The sequence below is a fragment of the Ursus arctos genome, unplaced genomic scaffold (genome assembly GCF_023065955.2).
Source record: "Ursus arctos isolate Adak ecotype North America unplaced genomic scaffold, UrsArc2.0 scaffold_2, whole genome shotgun sequence".
Classification (NCBI taxonomy): domain Eukaryota; kingdom Metazoa; phylum Chordata; class Mammalia; order Carnivora; family Ursidae; genus Ursus; species Ursus arctos.
In genome coordinates this window covers 50,657,439-50,680,008 of record NW_026622874.1, presented here as the reverse complement: position 1 = coordinate 50,680,008, position 22,570 = coordinate 50,657,439, and the positions used below count along the sequence as shown (strand labels likewise).

General features: G+C 44.6%; 1 protein-coding gene across 1 annotated transcript in view; it reads left to right on the top strand.

The window, feature by feature from the left end:
- The window catches only part of USH2A (usherin), a 676,313-nt gene extending 655,434 nt beyond the window's left edge, over positions 1 to 20,879 (top strand). Inside the window, exons 67-72 of the mRNA XM_026517347.4 lie at positions 721 to 929; positions 7,322 to 7,498; positions 9,070 to 9,153; positions 13,294 to 13,538; positions 18,671 to 18,892; positions 20,790 to 20,879. Coding sequence (XP_026373132.2) covers positions 721 to 929; positions 7,322 to 7,498; positions 9,070 to 9,153; positions 13,294 to 13,538; positions 18,671 to 18,892; positions 20,790 to 20,879 — 1,027 coding nt within the window. The remainder of the gene's footprint in view (positions 1 to 720; positions 930 to 7,321; positions 7,499 to 9,069; positions 9,154 to 13,293; positions 13,539 to 18,670; positions 18,893 to 20,789) is intronic.
- The last annotated feature ends 1,691 nt before the right edge of the window (positions 20,880 to 22,570 follow it).

Below are 22,570 nucleotides of genomic sequence, written 5' to 3'. Positions count from 1 at the left end.
GACTTGTAGCTGCCCAGCACTGCCGTGCTTGTTGAACAAATACCTATAGCAAAATAGACAAGTAAATTGATTTGAGTTGTAATGTTCCCTGCAAAGTGTTTAAATCACAAAATCAACTAGATAGAAAGGTGAACAACCAAATTGTCTTTAAATAAGAAAGATGATGCAGTGTGTTTGCATTCCCTGAAAGAAGAGGCTCCTTCTCATGGTTCCCTGGAATTATTCCTTCTATAGGCCTCCGCTGGAACATAGGAAACTCCTGGGGTTAAATCAGAACTTCCTTGATCTAATTTAAAATGTTGTCATGAACCACTGTTTGGAAAAACAAGGAAGGTATTTCACTCAAAATAATCTGGACAAAAACATATTGTTTTATTTTTGTTGGTTGGTTGGTTGGCTTGTATTTATTTGTTTAGAAAAAGATATTCTCTATTTTCAACAGAGGAGAAAAATTGTATCACTCTTCTCTGAAAAGAGAGACATGTCTTCTCTCTACCGACAGTTGCTGGCGGGACAGCACGTGTGAGCACGTGTGACCCCTCTGGTTCCATCTGCTGCTCATTTCCAGCGGCATTCAATAAATTGTTGCTGAGAGCCGTTTCCCACGAATGGAAATCAGAAAGACCTGGTGGTTCCGGGAACACAAAATGTCTCCTCACAACATACACCCCGTTTGGAGAGAAAGTTACACTAATCTTACTGCCTGCTTTCTGCTTCTAGCTATGAGCTTCAGCTCCATGTGGCTTGCCCTCCGGATTTAGCCACGCTGTGCAGCCCCAGCCAGGCAGAGACCAAGTACAAGGGGCCGGGGTCCACAGCCAGCCTTGCAGGCCTCCAGCCCTACACCACCTACAAGCTGAGAGTTGTGGCCCACAACGAGGTGGGCAGCACGGCTTCTGAATGGATCAGTTTCATCACCCAAACAGAATGTGAGTAGAAGTGGCTGCCACCAACAGCCAGAGGGGTAGGGGGCAGCCAGGAGACAGTTCTTGTTGTTGTTGTTTTTAAGATTTTATTTATTTATTTGACAAAGCATGCTCAAGCAGGGGGAGGGGCAGGTAGAGGGAGAAGCAGGCTCCCCTCTGAGCAAGGGGCTCAGCTACATGGGGCTTGATCCCAGGACCTGAGAAGGCAGACACTAACCCACTGAGCCACCCAGGCGCCCCCGAGATGATTTTTTTTTTACTTTGCCACTCCTTTTCTTTTCAAATTACATGGCATGGCATAATCTAGAAAGCATTTCCAGAAAGCATTGAGACACGGCACTGTCAAGAAAAGCAGAACAATTAACTAATAAATTGGGGCCTCCTTGCATTTCTATAAAATAACTTCTTTTCAGAATTTATAAGGTATATATTGTCTATTGTTTAAAAATGACAAATACAAAAAGAGGGCACCTGGCTGTCTCGATCAGAAGAACATGGGACTCCTGATCTTGGGGTCATGAGTTCGAGCCCTATGTTGGGTGTAGAGATAACTTCAATAAATAAACTTTAAAAAAATAACAAATGCAAAAAGGATTAAGAATAAAATTAGTACTTATAGTCAGAACCAGCTACACCATGTGCAGGGCCCAGTGGAAAATAAAGGTAAGGGGCCCCTTATTCAAAAATCACTAAGAATTTCAAGACCGTGACAGTAGAGCATCAAACTAAGTTCTTGACTCTTATGTGAGGGGCCCCATGCAGCTGTGCGGTTCACACACCTGTAAAGCCAGTCCTGCTTATAATCCCACCACCCAGAGGCAACTACATCAGCTTTTTGGCATAATTTATTCCTTTAATCCTTTTCTCATGCAGTTTCTATTATGTGGCTGAGATCACTCTAATGAAAATTTCATAGTCTGCTTTTTATACTTGACATTATTTTATTTGCATTTCCCATGACATTAAAAATGCTTTAGCCACCAAGTTCAATGGCTAAACAATTTTCCATCCTATGAATTGGTTGGGCATTTTAGTTGTTCTTATATTTTTCTTTATAAAAGTGGTGAGAAATTTCTTTGTGAACCAGTCTTTGAACATCCGATCATCTTCAAATTAAATTTCAATGAATGGAATTGACTACATCAAATATTTTAATATCTTAAGGCTTGGGATACTTATCACAAGTTGGCTTTCCAGCTACATTATATCAAATTATAATCTCATCTTCAGGATTTGGCATTGGCATTTTTTAAAGTAAGAGTTACACATTCACTAAAGTCCAATGCCCCACATAAAGACTTTAATGTGACTGGGCGGCAAGGCAGGATGTTAGGCCACTGGTCACTCTTCGAGGCTTGTTCCTGGCACTGTTCAAGGATTTTACAAATAATCCTTGGCACAAGCCGATGAAGTAAGTGCTATTATCCAAATTTACAGAAAGAGAAAACTGAAGCAGGACCGTGGGCCATATACTACAGTTCCAAGATGCCATTCACGTAGACGAGAATCTGACCGGAGGCTCTGGGAGCTGTACCATGAAGTGGCCCCCAACTAAGGCCAGAGCTGAAGTCAGCAGCCAGTTTCCACACCTCGAAAGTGGAACTATTACTCTAAAGTCATGATCCCCCAGCTCAGTGGCCCCCTCAGTACCACTATGTTACCCTGGTCTGTAAGAAAGATTTCAGACCCTCCCTACCCTCTTCAAGCCTCCCACATCCTCCCACCCCTCCCCCCCAAGCCCTCACCCCCCCCCCCCCCGCACACCCATCCTATCCTCGCTCGCCTCTCCCTATATTCTCTGCAGATCTCCTTGCCTCCAAGTTCACCAGGAAAAGACAAGTCTCCAGTCAGAATTTTGCTCCCTTCCCACCCCAGACCACAGCACTCACCTGCAATTGGCTTCATTTCTGTCTGCCACAAGGAAGGGTGGTCTCTCTACCTGGAATAATCCCACCTCTTGTGCTTCTACTAGCAGCCCTTCCACTAATGACTGTCCTCCTCTCTGCGACCTTCAGTGTATCCTGGTTGGAGTCACAGTTGTTTCTCTCCCTCACGTCCCCTCTGCTGACTGCCACACTCCTCCCTTCATAGCAAAACTTGTCTGAAGAACACTCTTCGCGTCTTTGCCCATTTTCTTTCTTCCCGTTTACCCTTTAACTTCCTCCAGACTGATTTTCACCTCAGCATTGCATGACAGTCTCTTCCTCAGTTTGCCCTTGACCCCCAGAGTGACAATCAGAGCGCATTTTTCACTCTCACTGACTTCCCGGGACTATTCAAGGCAGTGGAAACCTCAATCCTTTTTGAAAAAGCAGTTTCCCTAAAGAGAAGGAAAGATAAAGTAAGATGAAAGCAGAGAGGGAGGCAAACCAGAAGAGACTCGTTAACTCTAGGAAACAAACTGAGGGTTGCTAGAGGGGAGGCCAGTGTGGGGATGGGGTAACTGGGAGATGGGCATTAAGGAGGGCACTTGAAGTAATGAGCACTGGGTGTTATACGCAGCTGATGAATCACTAAATTCTGCCCCTGAAACTACTAATACAATCTATGTTAACTAAATTGAATTTAATAAACAAACAAGCAAGCAAGCAAGCAGTTTCCTTAGTTTTCATAAGTGTCTCCTGGTCTCCCTCCTGCCTCTTTGGATATTCAGTTTGAGTCAGTTTGTTGGTTGATCGTACACCAACCAAGCTCTTCCAGTTTCAGTCCCAACCCTTCCCCCCACTCTGTCCCTCCTCTCGCCTTCGCTCTTGGGGGGTTAGAGTTCATCCACTTCAAGGCTGCCGCTCCAAAGGCTGACTCCCAGATGGTCACTGCTACCCCCGTCTTCTGCTTTGAAACCAGACCCCACGCGCACACCCACGTCCTCACCTCAGCCCAGATGTGACAGCCCCAGACGCAGCTGGCATCTTCCTCCTAACCTGCTCCTCCTGCGGTCGGTCCTCACTTTCTCCATCTTGTCTCCAGCCCTGGACGGCTGTGTTTGAGCACCCAGCATGTGCTGTTTAATGAGTGACCGAACGCACCCACAACTTCTCAGCCTCTCAACTTAGTGTTGGCGCCACATACCCTGCGTTCCTTGTCACTTGTGCCCTGATCCCAGCAAAGTGGCCAGATTCTCAATAACGTCTACTGTCTAATAGTAACTGCGGAGCCGGGGTGCAAGAGCATCTGGCTCTGGGGGGTCCCAAACAGACCAGGTTTGGCCACTCGCCCTGCTGATAAATCTGGAGGCAGAGAGCTGAATGGTGGGGACACAAGAAAGGAATTTATTTCCATGAGGCCAGTACCTGGAAGGCAGCTGGCTACCATCTGGAAGCCTGTCTCCAAAGTGCTGAAAACACTTCTAGGTTTCTATAAGGAAAATGGACAAAGGTCAGTGGGTACATACGGGGGCCAGTGAAGGTCTGGTGGACCACTGTTTTGGGGTCAGTCACAGGACGGGTCTCACTGACTCAGGGCAGTCCTCATTGCTTGAAGGGGTAGTTTCAGTTCCCATCATGGGATGCTTTGCCTGCAGGGTCTTTTGCTGAATTCAGAGATAGCTGGAAAGAACTTAATCAATTAGAAAGTATAGACTGAAGTCAAAATGGAGGTGGATGAAGTCCCTTTTCCTAATATGCAAATTCCTTTATCTTCCTGCCTGTTCCTCTCACTATCCTCCCTTCACAAATCTTAAAGGAGCCATGAAAAATATTTGTGCCTACATGAAAGCTCAGTAAAATGAATTCTGACTTACTCATAAAAATGCTACTATATTCAGGGAGTGGGAGAAAATATAATCACCATCCCTGAGAAGCAGTTACCCTTCATCATACAACCATAAGCCACTTTTGTCAATTATTCCAGTTTTGTGAGTGTGTGTATTGGCCAGAGGGCCAGGCCAAAACAGCTGTGTGAGGTTTGCAAGTATAACCAATTCTCTTATTCGTCAAGCTGAGTTTTGCCAGATTTTTTTTTCCTTATGCTGGAAAAAAACCAGAGTGAACAGATTTTAGATTTCCTTCCTTTCTGTTCTTCCTTTCCTTTGAAGAGGTAGCACCGAGGAAGAAAGGGCTCACTCAGTCCACTGTACTGGACCCACAGACATGGAAAAGTACAATTCGTGACTGGCTATCATATGGGTTTGTAAATACCATTCATGCTACTTTTAATTCATGATACACACTAGAATAGAAAAAATATGGATCGGAAATACAGACCGCAAAGTGCGTTAGAAGTAGTATTTGTAGTTTTATATAAACGTGATCACTTAACACACTCAGAAAAGGGTCCAGAGAGGCAGTAGCAATGCATTCAGCCCCCTCCGCCTTAACTACGCCTCCAGCACCAGAACAGAAGTGAGGTGTGAATGTTTAACAACTCGCCTTCTTGAGAGAAAAATCTCCTGATTGGAGGCACTTGCCAGTTTCCATGGTGTAACTACTCCCACCGTGGCTGATTTCAAGGTGACAGTGTGACGGCACAGAGCACAGCTGGAAAGAGGTGGCTAGTGGTGGGCCTTCTGTAATCTCCGTACCGTCCAGACACACGGACGTAAATAACCTCAAGAGTAGAGATAATACAGTGTAGGGAAATGATTAAGGAGTTATGAAAGTTGAGTACATATTACCTTTCTTTTAATACCATTTATTTCAGTTTACCATTTATTTCAGTTTACATACTTTACTTTTTAATAACGGTTGGGTTTAATAACCAACTCACAAAATCCCTAGTCACCACTGGACTGCACCCATAAAGCAATTAGTAAATTGTGCTCCTTTGAGTAAATGTGTACTGGGTACAACAAAGCAACATGGGCTTTACGGTTAGCAGGTCTGGGTCCAGATCCTTGGTCTCCTACCAGCAACTGACATTAAGCAAGTTACTTGGCTCCTCTGAGCCTGAAAAATTAGGAACTAGTTCTTACAAGATGGTTTTGAAGATTAAATGAGATAAAACGCATCAAGTGCAAAGGGCATAGTGGCTTTTCCCATTTTCTCAGTCTCCAAATCCATTATTTTTGATGATTTTGGTTGTTTAATCACTCTTTCCCCTGGAGGATTTCCGTGTCCTGCAAGGCAAATAAACCTCCCATCTTTCTATTTTTGTACTATTTACAAGCCTCCTCTTTATTTATACTGTTACAATGCAGAGGAGATGCGGAAATCTACTGAATTAAGTGACAGAGGGAAGCCACAGACAAATACGACAGTATATTCCATTGTGATATTGGGCAAAATTTGTGTTGGAAAAACAGATATTTAAAGAAGGTTTGGTAGCTCTTGTTTTTGTATTTGCAGGAATATTTTCTTATGGCTTTCTTATTTTAAAAGATAAGAATCAAAGTTGTCTTGTGGTTAAATCCTGGGATGACCAAAGTATAATTATTCTTTATTTTGCTATATTTCCTAACATCAGCAACAGATGGGTTTAATTTCTAAAGAAAGAAGGACATCTAATTTATTTCCACCACTCCCTTTTTTCTTTTCTTAAAAGCCAATTTAGTATATAGATGGATCTTAATGCTGTTACAAATGTATTGATTATTTTGGAGAAAACAAGATCTCATGAAATAAATCTCTTCTGACTTGACAAGATGATATGGTAACCCTTCATTTGTTTCTGCAAAAGTTATTCATTTAAAAGATGAGACCCAGTTACGGATTGTTTTTCCTTTGTTTTAGTAAGGAGCTGGAAACTGGAAAGAGAACATGCCTGTATTTGCACACCACGTCGCTTCTGTATCTGATATAATGCTTAGGAGCCCCGAACTTGATTATATACTAATGTGCTATGCTATTGATTGATTAGTCAGGGCAATGAATTATTATAGTCGAATTGCTATTTGCAAGGCTTTTTAACTATCTTAGAAAACAAACTAACGGTTCAAGAAAAAGCTTTAAAAATAAATGGGTGCCAAAAGGACATAATTCACCATCTAAGCAGTTTAGTTTGGAGAAAAAAAAATATATTAACTTCATCTAGTCCTTGGGGCTTTGTAGCAATAAATATTGATTCGATATGAAAAATAGCAATCTACTGTAGTTAATGGTGTTAAGGATACTTTACCCGTTAAAAGAGGGAAAATGCAACAAAATATGAGCTCCAGGGTTCTGTTGGTAAGCACAACCATTGTATGTTAGTAGTTTTATTTCATAAAACACTGCTCTCCATTGATTTTTTTTTTTTTTTTAGAAAGCAGGTGCAACGTTGCTGAGAAAGCATCTCACACATGTTCCCATTGGTCTTCTTTTTACCCCCCAATGCCAGGTTTGTTTGCTTTTAAACACTGAGGAAAATATGAAGAGTTCCAGCAGTGCCTATATAGGGGAGCATATTTTTTTAAAAAGACATACATACACACACATACTCCGAGGTAACCATTTTTAAAACATACAACTTTCTCGCAACAGTGCCCCAGTACCGAGCCCCATTCTTGGTGGACAGCAATTTGTCTCTGGTGCGTGTGGACTGGAGTGGCTCTTTCCTGCTGAACGGCCCGCTGAAGGAGTTCGTGGTGACCGACGGAGGCCAGCGTGTGTACAGTGGCTTCGATACCACCCTCTACCTACCGAGGACGGCGGACAGAAGTTAGTTTCTGACTCCCATTTCATAGTGTGTCAGGAGCTCTGGTCCCCGTCTGATATTCTATCTGGAAGATGACCAGCAGGAGCTCATCGTTAAAATGTCTTGGTTTCCGTGGCCACTGCTTGTGGAAAAGTTGCAGCTCCCCATGAATGAGCTCCCCCTTCCCAGGTGCAGCTTGATGCATTGCCACCATGAGGCAGAAGGAGGGAGAGTGCTGCCTCGGTGTGACTTGAGTGTCCCCATGAAGGAGCAAGAGCGCAGGCACCATAAGAGAAATAGTACTGACGAGTAGTCACTGAATACCCTGAAATCATGCACTTTTGGGGACTTCAGATATTTCCTTGATGAATCCACAGCCTCCAAACGGAGACTGAGCAGGCAGTGACCATCTCTAACTCTTAAGGGCCCTGAGTGAGGGCTTTCCTTAACCAACCTTGGTATCCATTCCTCAAACAACAGCCCTTTGCCTTTGAAAACTGACTCTTTCTCCCTGTTTGATGACATGTTCTTCTTTTTGTCTGGTTTTTAAACTGAAATGAGAAAAAGCTTTACAAGGTACTAAGTATTTTTTTTTCAAAGAATTTATTTATTTTTGAGAGAGAGAGAGTACGAGCAGGGGTAGGGGGTGGACAGAGGGTGAGAGAGAATACCAAGCAGACTTCATGTTGAGTGTGGAGCCCTACACGGGACTGGATCTCATGACCCTGAGATCCTGACCTGAGCCGAAACCAAGAGTCAGGCGCTTCACAGACTGAGCCACCCAGGCGCCCCAGTATTAAGTATTTCCTAATGATTAATGTGACCGCAAGACCAAGAGATGTGAAGATGTGTTAAGCACTCCGGATTTATAACGTGAATTCATTACCGGACTTTTTAAAAAAATTTCCTTGAAAATACTATTGATTTTGGTTAGAAGTACAGATAAATAATGAGCTCCAGCATCGCACTTATAGTATTTGAAATTTATCAGTAACATTTTTATAATTGGGCTACACATTTCCACGGTCACAGTTCTCGGTCACCTAAGGCAGCCGTTGTGACAAGCAGATGGCCCCATAGTCAGGAAATCTAGGTTCTACTCCCGGGCAGGCCTCTAACCATCTGTGTGGCCTTATAAAGAGTTGCTTCCCTCAAGTTCCCTGCTATTGAAAGAAGTATTTGGACCATTTGATTTCCAAGATCCCGCTTGAGCTCTCCTGCTTAGAAACTTTGGGTCACACAGTGTAAAGTGTACCTGTACCTTCTGAAGGGACAGGTGTGGACCAGGTACAGAACAGCAAGGTACACTGGGTATTATCCTTTACTCTTCTGATAATTTTTTTTTTTTTTTGCTATAGAAGCTCTGAGCTTCGTTAGTTCTATTACTTATAAATATATACTATTATTACACTAATGATAGCTATTTTTCTTGGCAATTTTAATATTAGAAATAAGTTTGCCTATTAGATAAAACCTCACAACTTGTGCTGGAAAACTATTTTCAGACTTTTCTGTGCTGTGATACGTTGCTCTTTTAAAAGTCTGCCCACTCTTTGTAGGTGTGGAATGACCAAGTCATGTACCGTTTTTCTAGCCTTCTTTTTCCAGGTCATCTGCACCACGGATGAAGGAAGCGTTAAGACGCCCGTGGTCCAATATGATACCTCCACCGGATTTGGTAAACGTTTAACTCATATTGTATTTAGTATAGAACCTATTCATTTTTCTATAGAAACAAGCATGTTTGTTTATACATACTTGTGCTAATGTATTAGCATAGACTATATGGAAGGAACTGTGTTAAGTATTATAAGAAATGTTTTTAAAGGTTCTCATGGAAATTACATTAGGCAAGGAGTTAGGACATGTGGTACTCTTAAAATACCAACTCATTGAATTATAGACACAGAGAGATTTGGCGAAATTCTCTTCTACCCACAAAACCTGACGGTAAAGAGCTTAAGACTTTGTTGACCAAAAAACGTGCTTTATACAGGAAGTTAGAGAAAAGAGATCAGAGGAAGAGAGAAAATACTAATGCCAATTTGTGTTGATAATAGAGATAATATTGCAGATTCAGAGCCTAAAATGGTGAATTGGGAAGATTTCTCTCTTGTGTTCTCTGTAAAAGATTATGATTGATTGTTATTACCAAGTAATTTAGCTGAAGAGATGAAATTGTAATTTTTATGGAGCATCTTTTAAATTGAGTCCTACCTACAATCTTTGAATCTAACATGTGTAATACTTTACAGTTTCAAAGGGCAAGTTAGAGAAATGCCAGATCTTTTCCATTAGAACAGAATTGAGACTGATACCCCACTTTAGATTCCAGTAACCAATGTTATAGCAAATCTGTATGCCTGTATAGTTTTTTAATACAAACGTCCAAAAATTTTAAAACACAGGTAAACATATATATATATATTGTCATTGATGGTAATTTCGATCACAAAAATATATATATATTATTCTACGATTCCAGACTTTACATGTCTGGATGCCATGTACAATTTTTGTACAATACCTAACACAATTCCTTCCACATAGTCTATTCCATTTCATTTCATAGCAGCTGTGGGATAGAGTAGACTTTATTTGGTTTTGTGTTTTTGTTTTTTTAGAGAGGAAGAGAGGCGAAGGCAGAGGGACAGAGAGAGAGAGAATCTTAAGTAGGCTCCACACCCTACTCGGGGCTTGATCTCACGACCCTAAGATCAGGACCTGAATTGAAATCAAGAGTCAGACGCTTAACCCACTGAGACACCCAGGCGCCCCTATTTGGTATTCCTTTAGCAGCTCCAATGTTTCCACAAGTGGAGTGGACCGACGGAGGCCTAAGGGACACTGGATTTTACCCAAGAATGCTCCACGAGCTCGTTGCTAAGATGAGAATTTGAACATGGTCTCTCTGCTGACTACTGCCCCATCCTTTTTCTTAGGCAGCAGTTCTCAAACTTAAGTGTGCATAAGAATCATCTCCGTGTGCTTGTTTGTTATATCGTTTCCAGGCCCCTGGCAGAGATCGAGTCAGTAGGACCCAGGAATCTGCTCTTTCAACCAGCCCTGCCCATAACATTGTGTGTCAATTATCATCAGATTTTAAAAATTAAAAAAAATATATAAGAATAAGCAAGCCCCACCCAATGACTCCAATGCAGGGGGCCAGGATCATGAGCTAAGCAAAACCTCATAACCTAGATTGAGCCACCTCCAAATCCAGCCTGTCCGGTCCCCAAGGTCAGGAGCAAGTACATCCTCCCTGAGGCGGGCAATGCATGGGGTGGGATCAACTCTGACACCACGGGGGTTTTTCTCTGAAATAGAGGCTCAGCCACCGCAGTTCCCTAGCCTGACCCTGAAGCTCCCATTTGATGGGTAGAGTCCCTTGAAATCAAAGGGACTTTGAAAAGAAAACTGAGAAGAGATAAAGATACACCATCCCGATTTTAAGTGCTCCATAAAAGAGGGGAAGCCTGTATTGGGTTCCTGAATACAAACTGAGGTTCCACTGATGAGAGAAGGAACACCAAGGACGGTGAGAAGTTATGAAGAAATTCCAAGATGTATTGTCCAGCTAATATCCATAGTCAGTTTTAATTTTATGATGTAACTTTTAAAATGTTCCTGTTCCCTTGCCTGAGGCAGCCTTGAAGCACGAAAATCTGGCGATCCTCATTTCCCTCCTCCTGTTCTGAGGGCTGCTTTCTTTCTGTGGCTTCCCTCAGGCAGGCTGCCCTACATTCCCTGTGTCCTCCCAAGCAAGGGGCCCACTGGGCCCATCAGATCTGTTTCCGGAGTTACAACCCTGTGCCACACAGAGGAAATTCAACTCTTCAGCAAAGAACCAAGGTTGTTGGGGGATTTTTTAATTCAAACAACACACATTGGTTCCTAATTAGGGGAATTCCTACCTGCTGGAACTGGGCAGGGATTTCACTCTAACTCTTTACGTTAGAGATGGGGAAGCAGAGGCCCAGAGAGGCCGAGTGACTTCTTTCACCACAGAGCTATCAGAAGTCGAGTCAGGGTTAGCTAAGTCGGGGGGCCCCTCTTAGGGAGCTCGAAATGTAGTCTCAGTCACCTTCTCTCCTCTTAAACCTCCTCACCCCGATTCTGAAGCCCTCCCCTTCCCTTCCACTGAAAATGTGGGTGTCAAGTGTCCAACAGGCCACCCAGTCCTTGAGGCGCTGCGAAGGGGGAGTTGGTGCGAGGAGCGAAGAGGCGCTTGCCACGGCGTCCGTTTGCCCTTCTTCCTCTGGCCACGAGCACCGGCTCTGGAAGAGCAGCCCCGGCTCCCGCGCACACCAGCCTGCGTGACTGCTGCGCGGGTCCACGGGCTTCCGAGCCGCCCTGCGAGCCCAGTCACGGCTTCGCTGCTTGGAGTGCGTCAAGCTGAGCACACCCGCAGGACGTGTTGAAAGCGAAGAAGTTTTTATTATTTGTTACAAGTTGAGGAGACAGGGCGAAAGCTCTATCTCCCCGTGGGGTTAGTACAGGGAGCTTTGGTTTCAGTGCATTAGGGGGTGGGCATGGGGGGCTTACAGAGGCACTTTTGGTTCAATTGTACATGCCTCGCACATCAACATGCTAGAGCCAACATTGGCTGTTCAAAAAAACGGCTGAAAAGGCCATCAATAGGAAGTGATCTTGGTATTATAATGAGCTAAAGATAACTTCAGCACAACGCCCGGGCGGGTCCTCACCCAGTCCTGTTGCAACTGGCTCACAGAAGGGGCTGTCGGGCGAGACACAGAGAGCGAGGGGCTCTCGGGTGAAACACCTGCTTGGCTGTTCCTTGGGCTGGAACTGTTCGTTCTGCAAAACAAAACACATTTCGCCCCAGCTTTGTCCCTTCCCCTCCTCCCTTCTGCGGCAAGTGTGCAGCCCTCTTATTCGAGTAACTTCCCGTGACATCCTAGCCAACAGCCCCAGCAAGTGGCTGGGCTGGAGATGACCTCTGAGCCCCGCTCAGGCTCCTGCTCCGTTTGCTTGACCTCACTGCCTCCTGCTGCCCTGTGGCGAGCCCTGGAAGCCTTTCTCCTGCCTGCCCTGGCTCATTCCAGCTTCCTCCGCACCCACAGACTTGAGAGCTGTGGGCCTGCACAAGGTAAATTCATGCTCATTCCGTGTGAGCTACTGTGATGAGACTCACGTGCAGAGAACCACATCGCCTGAACTTGCAACGCTTGAACAGAAATCAAGAGTGAGCGGTCTTACTGCCAAAGGATTTCTGTCCAGGGGAAGCTGTCTGAGGGTACCTGAGTGATGACTGTAGAGCTTTTGCTATGTCACAGAGAGGCCAGGGTACGAGAAAACAGGATCTGATGTTTCCAATCCGGTTTGCACAAAACTTCCCAGGAACCGGGCTGTTGCATGAAGTCAGGGGACCCTGGATCTCCTCAGCATTGACTGTATGTATCTAATAGGTTCTCCGCAGCGATGTTAGTAAGGCTGGGCCCTCACAAGAGTCCACTGCCCAAGAAAAGACTTTGCTCTCAGGGCACACACGGTGAAGCAGGCATTCCTCAAGGTTACTCTGGTAACCCCCTTTAAAAATCCCCTCATCCTCCTCCCCGTCTTTCCCAGGACACGTGCAAAAGCAGCAGTGATTTCCATCCCGAGGAGTGTCAGAGAGGCCTCCCGAGGGCTGTAAGCTTCTCCCTGCCACACACGGCACCATTTCCCTGGCCTGAACAAGCACCATGAGACAAGGGGCTTTAAACTCCTTTCCAATTTACTATTGAACAACAGGGCAAGGGATCGCAAAATTGCCTTCTGAAATAACATTTCCCTTTCCTGTCCCTGGATTTTGCAGGCCTGGTTGTGACGACTCCTGGAGAAAAGAGAGGATCGGGGAGCAAAAGCACCGAGTTCTACAGCGAGTTATGGTTCATCGTGTTAATGGCAATGCTAGGCTTGATCTTGTTGGCCATTTTTCTGTCTCTGATACTACAAAGAAAAATCCACAAAGAACCATATATCAGAGAGAGACCTCCCTTAGTACCTGTTCAGAAGAGAATGTCTCCACTGAGTGTCTACCTACCGGGGGAAACCCATGTGGTATGTGTCTGAAGGTGGGCCCCAGTTCCCTCTCACTGCGCTGGAATACTCGCTTTTATTTAGGGGGAAATATTTCCAGAGTCATGGTAACAAGGGACTAGATGACAGTTATGTTTGATTAAACTGGGGACTAAGGGGACCAAGGAAGGCTAATAGTGGCCTTATGAAGAGACCACCGGAGAGCGTTCTTGTCCCTTCCTCCATGTGAGGACACAGCAAGAAGACAAGAAGACCCCCATCTTCTTGCCCCCAGGAAGCAGGCACCCACCAGACACTCCATTTGCCAGCACCGTGAGCTTGGACTTCCCAGTCTCCAGAACTTGAGAAGTAATTTCTGTTGTTTATAAGCTACCCAGTCTACGGGATTCTGTTAGAGCAGCTCAAAGGGCAAAGACACCTGGGAAGTGTTTAAAAACGCCAGTGCCTGGGCCTTATCCCGAAACTCTGATTCCATTGCTTTGGGGTGGGGTCCGGGGGTTGGTATACTTTTATTTAACTGCAAACCTGACTCTCCGGTGCAACCAGGGATGAGTATTTCCGCTCTCACACTGTACATCGGGGGGCAGTGAGGGGCTGTGTACTGAAATCACCTGGGGAACTTACAGCTTATATAACTGCTCAACTTGGTGGGGGGTTAGCAATAAGAAGGGGATCTAGGGAGAAACTAAAGTGCACGCCGCACTCAGTTTGTCCCCTGGCTCTGACACCCTGGGCCGCTGAGGGTGAGTGGCTCCCCAAAGCTCCCAACCACCTGCTCCCAAGAGAGGAGGTCAGGCAAAGGTCTTGGGGGGCTGAGGCCGCACATGTGGTGGTGCAGGAGGCTCGTGGCCCAGAGCACTTGCTGAAGGGGTAAAAGGGGACTGAATTGGAAGGTGCACTGTGGTGTAGGGCTGTGTCTACCTGGAGGAGGAAAGGCTACAAATTCTAATTCCCACCTGGCGCCACTTCTTTCCAAGCCGTGCATCCAAAGGGCCACATTTGCCTGAGAAATCACGTTTTTCCCAGTGTGCACAAAGGCTGAGCTTGTGGCCAGCCTGTGCAGCTAACACCGATGACCACTTCCACCGCATGGGGGAGCTCTTCCACAATAAGCAATTCTCGCACACGAGCCGGGGTCCTACAACTCAATTCTATATACCAAGAAATGACGTCAGATTTTACAAATTAAGGGTCCAGTTCTCCAAGATGTCCCCGCCCCCCAACTTCAGACACCAATCACAAGTCCAGGTTGTCACCGGGTTTCTGACAGACCAGCTACAGACTGGAGTTTGCAATGGCCCGTCCTTGGGTTCAAATAATTTGCGAGAACAGCTCACAGAACTCAGAGAAACATTTTACTTACTGGATGACCAGTTTATTACAAAAGGCCAGAACTCAGGAACAGCCCAATGGAAGAGAGGTGTAGGGTGAGGCCTGGGGACAGGGTGCGGAGCTTCCACACCCTGCTGAGCTCCCTACTCCCGCAACCTCCAGGCGTTACCAACCCAGCAGCTCTCAGAACCCCGCAATGGAGGCTTTATCACTTAGGTGTTGATCCATCAAATCACTGGCCATTGGCTACTGATTCAGCCTCCAGTCTCTCTCCCCTCTCCAGAGGTGGGGGGCAGGGGTATGTTGAGGGGGGACTGAATTCCCAACCCTCTAATCACAGGGTTGGTTCTCCTGACAACCAGCCGCCATCCTTAGGCAGGTCCAAAAGTCACTCATTAACATGACAAAAGACACCTTTGTGGCTCTCCTCACTTAAGAAATTCCAAGGGTTTCAGAAGCCCTGTGCCAGACATCGGGCTGAAGACCAGATATATATTTATTATAAATCACAGTATCACAGCAGCACCAAAAAAAAGCACAGAAGCCTAGTCAAACTGGTTGAGTTTCAACACTTTAAAAAATAGAAATGGGTAAATCGTCTGCTATCCAAATCTCCTCACTTGTCCAGGACCCGGCAACAAACAGTGGTTAAGGGGCTGACAAAGCCGTATCAGGCCCAAGTAGTGGAAGTGGGGGCACAGAGGGACAGTCATCCCTCTGAAGCCCATGCTTTGTGTCTGGGGGAGGGAGCAGCCATGGGACAGTGACTTGGTGGTGGAGAAGCCAAGACAACGTCCCCCATCATCTGGTCCTCAGTTCTCACCAACTGTACCTCCTCCCACTCTCCTGACTCTCCAAGCCGCCTTCGTCCCTGATTACATCAAGCTCCTCCCACTGGGCCATCACCCCTGCTCTGCCCTTGGGTGGCTCCCATTCTCACTTCATTCAGGTCCCTGCACAGATGTCACCTCCCCTTTCATGTGAAATTAAATTCCCTAGCTTCTTCGTCTACTTTCCTTTTCCATTGTACCATCACCACAAGACACCATAGCAGATGTGCTTGTCTGGCTCCCCAAAGAGAATGTGAGCTCTCCAAGGGCAGAGATTTTGTGGGCCATTTACTGTTGTATCCCAATACCCAGAACAGTGCCTGCGTATAATAGATATTCCACAAATATTTGTGAAATGAATGAATATTGAGTGGCCAACTCAAACCACCAGCCATGTGCTACTATTCAGTGTATATTCATCAGAAGATTCTCATGGAAGAGCAGATACTTTAAAGCTTTCCCTTGTGGAAGAGTAACTCTCTCTCTCTGAGGAAGCCATGTTCCTACACGAAAGAAGCACCACCGTTTCTAGAGTTCAGAAGTGCATTGAAGGGCCCAGAAGACCTAAGACCTCTCTAGCCTGGGGTCATCAGATACATCAACCCTGGGCCATATGGAGCGCCTGGAGAATGTGGAAGAGAAACTCCGGACGTCTGCTGGGTACATCGACTCTGTAACGTGAAGCGTGCTTCCAGGAACACTTCCCCACATACCATCAGTGTAACTCATGTCCGTGATCAAATCGTCGGTCTCTGGACCCATACCCTACAGGCAGGCACCACTGCCTCCTAATCCTTCACAAGGAGGAATCCAGTTTTGTCCACTTGGCTCACTGAGGGATCGAGAAGCAATCACATGATTCCAACGGGAAGTAACTCGGTGGTGCTGTTGCTCACAGCTCTCATGTCTTGTCAAGCTTTGTTCCATCAAAGTGAAGCCCTTCAATTATCAGTATCAGCATCGCTAGGAGCAGGACCTGCAGCTCTGAGAAAGGAACCTGTCTTTCGACCAGCACTCGGGAAGTGGGACGCACAGTAAAGTCCGAGAATAGCCGTAAGAGAGTTAAGAATATCATACACAGAATACAAGTCCTGTAAGCAGTGTGTGGGGTCTCAGAACCAATGAAAACAGGTGGGGGATTTCACGCTTCCTCTTACATGAGGTGTCAAAACAGATTATGGAAGCGAAATATGGAGGTTGCCAAGCTGGGGGAGGGGCAAACGGGGAATTGCTAACTAACAGGTATAAAGTTCCAGTTCCGCAAGATGGTGTTCTAGAGACCTGCTGCACAACATTGTCTCTACAGATAACAATACTGTATTGTCAATCTGTTAAGAGAGTAGATCTCATGTGAAGTGTACTTATCACAATAAAATTCAAAACCAAGACAAAGCAAAACAAAACAGGTGGGGGCTGCTGATTAGCCCTTCTAGTCCCTGAAAACCAAGGCCAAGCTGCCTCTGGGGCCAGACATAGACTTCAACTGGGATGAGGAGACAAAAGAATTAAAACATCCTACTCCCATATACCCCTTACCACTGGGGAAAAGCAGAGTGGTACCCAACTGGTTAACTTTTGCTAAGTGGCCAAGTGAGGTGTGAGGAGGGGAAGGGCTGGTGGGGACTGGCAGGCTGCCAGGGGCTCTGGCTCCCCAAACTGGCTCATCTTCAGCATTGAGGGTGTTAGTCACCGGTCCTGGAGGGTTAGCAGAAGTGAAATCTGGAGTGTCCAGGACCCTGGGCAGTATTCCGGAACACACTGAAATCCTAAATTAATCCTACCCAGGTAATAACATGTACTTGCGAGCCTTCTTCTGATGCTTTAAAAAAAATATGTTGAAGGTAAACCGTTCTCATAAAGTTGGAAGAATATTAGTGAAGGTTAGGCAAACGAAAGAGAGTAGAATTTGCATTAGTAGAGCAAAATAAAGAGCCATTGTTGGTGTCCATGGGCTCCAGATACATTGGCTAAGATTCTGAACAGAATCGATCAGGATTCACCTGCTCAGTGTCTCAGATTGACTTTCTTTCCCTTGGATAGGTCGCGAGAGCTATCCCTGCAACACACACACACACACACACACACACACACACACACACCCCCTGAGATGCATCTCAGAACGATTGCATGATTATGCTATCATTGGAGAAACAAAGAATTTGTTTTGTGGTCATTTTGTTTGTTCCAAACACTACTGATGCCTCCCCATTTGTTCTCAGTTTGACTCTGTGGCCGATATATCTGATGTGTCGAGCAATGTTACCCTAAAAAGTTACACCATGCACTTTGAGGTACCTCGGTGTGCTGCATGAATGCATGATCTTTTGCATGATGTGTTGACTGTACGATGAAAAGCAGGAACATTCCATTGATTAGACCAGTTAAATCAAACCTCAGATGTTTAGAGCAGCTAGAGCCCCCTTACGGCACATTCTAGGTTCTCATTGTATAGTGCCTTTGTCTTTCTGATGTTAATACCAGACCTGCTTTATTTTGAAGGCTAAATCTTATAATGAATAGAACAAGATGAATGAGAAGAGAGGGTGGGAAGACTCAGTTGCCCTACACAAATCCAGGAATTTTAAAATATACAACTGTGCTCACCTGGCAACCATGAGAGACCATTGACTTTGCTCTGGGAAAGCCGTGATCTCAAGACAGAGGCTTTGTGGTGACACTCGAAGGGTTACTTCGTTAACCCAACCTCTGTCTCCTTCACCCCAGCACTTTGCAATGCAGCAAGCTCTTGTCTACAGGGAAAGCCCTCGTGTGAGAACTCTCTAGGCGCTAAGACCACTGGGTCTAATATGACTATTACTGTATCATCTCACCCTTACCAAGAAACCAGAGGCCACGATATTTCAGATAAGCTGAGTTCCGTAGGAGGATACGGTGTGTCCCTTCATTAACAATGTGTGACACCCAATTTTCTGTCCTATTTCAAACCCATTTTCTTTAGACACTAATCACCAACAGCAACTTTCTTTTCAGGGATTAGCTGATACCAAAATTCCCCGGTCTGGAACACCCATCAGTATTAGGAGTAACCGGAGCATATCCGTACTTCGGATCCCAAGTCAGAGCCAAATAAGCCAAACCTATTCCCGAGGCTCTCTCCACCGCAGTGTCAGCCAACTCATGGACATTCAAGACAAGAAAGTCTTGATTGATGACTCACTGTGGGAAACCATCATGGGCCACGATAGTGGATTGGTGAGTTGATTTCCTTATCCAGAGACTTTTTTTTTTTAAAGAGAGAGCGTGCACACTTGTGAGTGCTGGCAGTGGGGGGAGGGGCATGGGGATGGGAAGAGGAAGAGAGAGAATCTCTAGCAGACTCCCCACTGAGCACAGAGCCCAATGTGGGGCTCAATTTCACAACCCTGAGGCCAGGACCTGCGCCTAAATCAAGAGTCTGATGCTTAATTGACCAAGCCACCCAGGGGACTCTCCTTACCCAGGGCCTTTGATCAACCTCCCAGGAGAATACTGGTAAAGAGAGAGCGTGGAGCTTTTTGTACCTCATTGAATGTTGCCTCACAGCTGCAAGTGAAGAGACAGGCAGGCAGAAGGTGACGGGGAGCACTGGGATTGGTCGAAAAGAAAAAACAAACAACTAAAAAAACAAAAGTGCATCACCTTTTTCTGTCTGGTTTGTGGTTAGAGGAGAAAGAGTAGTTCTTTTAATAGGTTCAATGGCTCATTTCCAAGAAACTCAGAAAATCATGATAAATACATTACTGTTTATGAACTCCATCTTTTGTAATTTCAGCCCAGCTCTTCCAGCTCTTTGAAAGTTAACCCTATTATTATCTAATATTTGTTTAAGTCCCTAGTGGCTGTAATGGATAAAATCCTAGAGTTTTTACCAACCATCGAACTTCTGTGTGGTGCCAACCACCCAGACGTCTGTCGGAGAACCCGTTCCTCTGGGGTAGTGAGCTAAGAAAAATAGCCAGCTAAGAGCTTAGCTCCTTCACTTAGTCCTCTGAGGCAGAATTATTCAGCTCCATGTGTTTCAAGCATCTGCTTCTGCTTTTGGACTCTTGTACTCTTCTCAGTTCTCACTTTGCCTTCACTGAAAGGTCGAGGACTTCCATGAAGACTTTCTTAATGAACGGCAAGTAACACAGCAAGTTTCCTGGCCCTAGGTTCCAACCACAGTGCAAAATAAACTAGATTGCACAGTCCTTCTTGGCTTGTTCAGGACAATGATCTACAACATGCATTTTGAAATTATGGGCCTGCTTGATACTGTTGTGGCTATTGAATTCTGTGATTCCATTCCAGATCAGACGTTTCTAAATGGAGGAATAATTATATTAGTTGAAACATAAGGAATTGTTAATTGATCACATTTAACATGCAAAATCTCAAGTTTATAGGGGACAACATGACAACATGATGGAGGGCTTAGATGCCTGTGTGTCCCTACCCAAGAATACACAGTAATTTTTCAATGGAATTGAGATCTTAAAACCATCATTTGACTACAGAGCCCCCAATCTTCACTGTGATACTCTATTGTCAATTTTGCTTGCTTTTGACAGTACTAGCAACAGGCAAGGTGCAAGGCAAGTTAGCGAAAGCTTTTGAAGTTGCCAATACTTCAAAAATCATCTGTTCATTATAACGTAACAAACAATCTTACTAGCCCTGTTCAGTAAATACAGAATACAGTGCCAGTGGGAAGCAATGGAGCACAATAGCATGCGTTCTGTCTCCTCTGCTTGCATTTTGAACAAAATCTTGTGTGTGTGTATGTGTGTGTGTGTGTGTATAACACACATGAATATAAAATATAAAAAAAAATATAATCTCCCTACTTTACAGATGAGAAAACTGAAGTTTAGAAAGGTTAAGGTAAGGGACACCATAACACCCAAATGACATTTTGGATTAGTCCATGGTTCATGTGTGCATGTGATGTAATCCTTCCCATAAGGTAAACTCAAGGCAAGGGCAGTCTCAAACCACGCTGGAGTTTTGAGCATAGGATGTTAGCCTTTAACAAAATACTTTTTTATATTAAATTGATAGAACTATCAATTGATGGCAAACACTATTGACAGTGAATGTCCTAATCAATGACAATTGGCTCTTTCTTCAGTATGTGGACGAAGAGGACCTGATGAATGCCATCAAGGGTTTCAGCTCCGTGACTAAGGAGCACACCACATTCACCGACACCCACCTGTGAAGGACGGAAACCTGCAAGACAGAAAGCTGCAATGCCTGCTCCAGACCCCGTCCCCACAGGGCTGTCACAGACCGACACACCATATATGCTCAAAAGCCATTGCCTCTTATTCCGTAATCCTTTTTTAAAAAGGCAAGGATTGTTTTTGAAATTGTTCCTTCTTAACAGAGGTCTATGTTTCTGGTGGTCTGAAATAAGAGGTACTATCAGTATGAAAATACTTATTTTGGTCTTATTTTGTGGAAGCTGAATAAGGATGTAATTTTCACTTGGCTCAAAAGTGACTCCATTGGTTAAATGAATTATTAGTGACAATTTCAAATCGGTCCACAGTTGTTAGAAGTAAGTGAAGTTACCAGTTTAAACACAAAGCGGTTTTTCTGAGAGGATGTCACGACTGCTCCTTTCAATCCCTTATGCCCACGCAATCCTGTAAGAACACAATCCTTAAGAATAATTCTAATAATCATAGCTAAAAAATAAAATCCCAGTTTCAGGCCAAGCTGAATCAGAGAAAAACAAACTGCACGCAGGGATACACACGGGGCTGAAAGTTCAATTTAATGGCAATGTTTAGGGATAAGTATTTACCAGCCTTAACTGGGGGGGAAAAAGTTTTCACCAACCTTTTGACAGAGCACCACATAAACTTGTAAACTTCTGTTCTTCCATTTATGAATCTTCTGAAAAGGACTAAAGAGCTATTTCACCACATATTTTACATGGTTTTGAAACTACAGTACTTTCCATAAAATCCTGTCAATTTACTGAATACCCAGGAATACCAACATCTTCGATTTAGCACCTTTCACTTAGTTAAATATGTGCATTATTTAATTGGCCTATGTGGAATTTAAAAAGGAAACATTTTGTGCTCCTTCCAGCTTTGAAATCGTTTAAATTAACATTTATACATAAACACAAGATGATACATAAGCATATATATCCTATGGACAGCCTGTGTGTCTGTTCCCCTGTACTATATCCCTTCCTTTCAGAGAACTCAGTTTCAGCCCTAGAGTCACTGAGAGCAGATGATATCCCACAGTACCAGTTCCCATGGGTCAAAAGTTTCTGTCATCTGCTCTATTTGGATTAGTCATTGGTGGAAGTCCTACAGCAAGAGACACTTTTTTCCCAAGTCATCAACGTAAAATTATTTAGGTTTGTTCTTCATGGAAAACAATGTAAAAACAAAAACAAAAAAAGTCTTCCTTATTCTTAAGTTCTACTGAATGATTCCAAGAAGCTATTTGAATCTGTAGGTCTCATACACGATAGTCTGACGGTATTTTGTGAGTTAATCCAGGGCTGGTTGGATTTTCCCAAAGCTGAACTGGCAAAAATGTGTAAAATAAGGATAACCTTATTCTGCCTCAAAACAAGTCAGATTGTGGACTTTGGGGGTACTGCCGCTTGAACCAAATCTGCGGGAGAACAGCTCCTCGGATTGATCAACTCCCGACAAAGCTTGCCAGCTCTAAGTGTCAAAAGCACAGACGAGGATTAAACAGGAGTTCGGCCCCTTGTTAGAACCACTATAAGCAAGCAAATCTGAAATAACTGCACCCTTGGCCGTGGACGTACAAATTAGAAGATTTTTTTTTTCTCACCACAAGTTTTATACTTTCTAAAATGGAAACACAGGATTGGCTGATTTAGTTCACTGGTTTTAAGTCCATTTATTGATT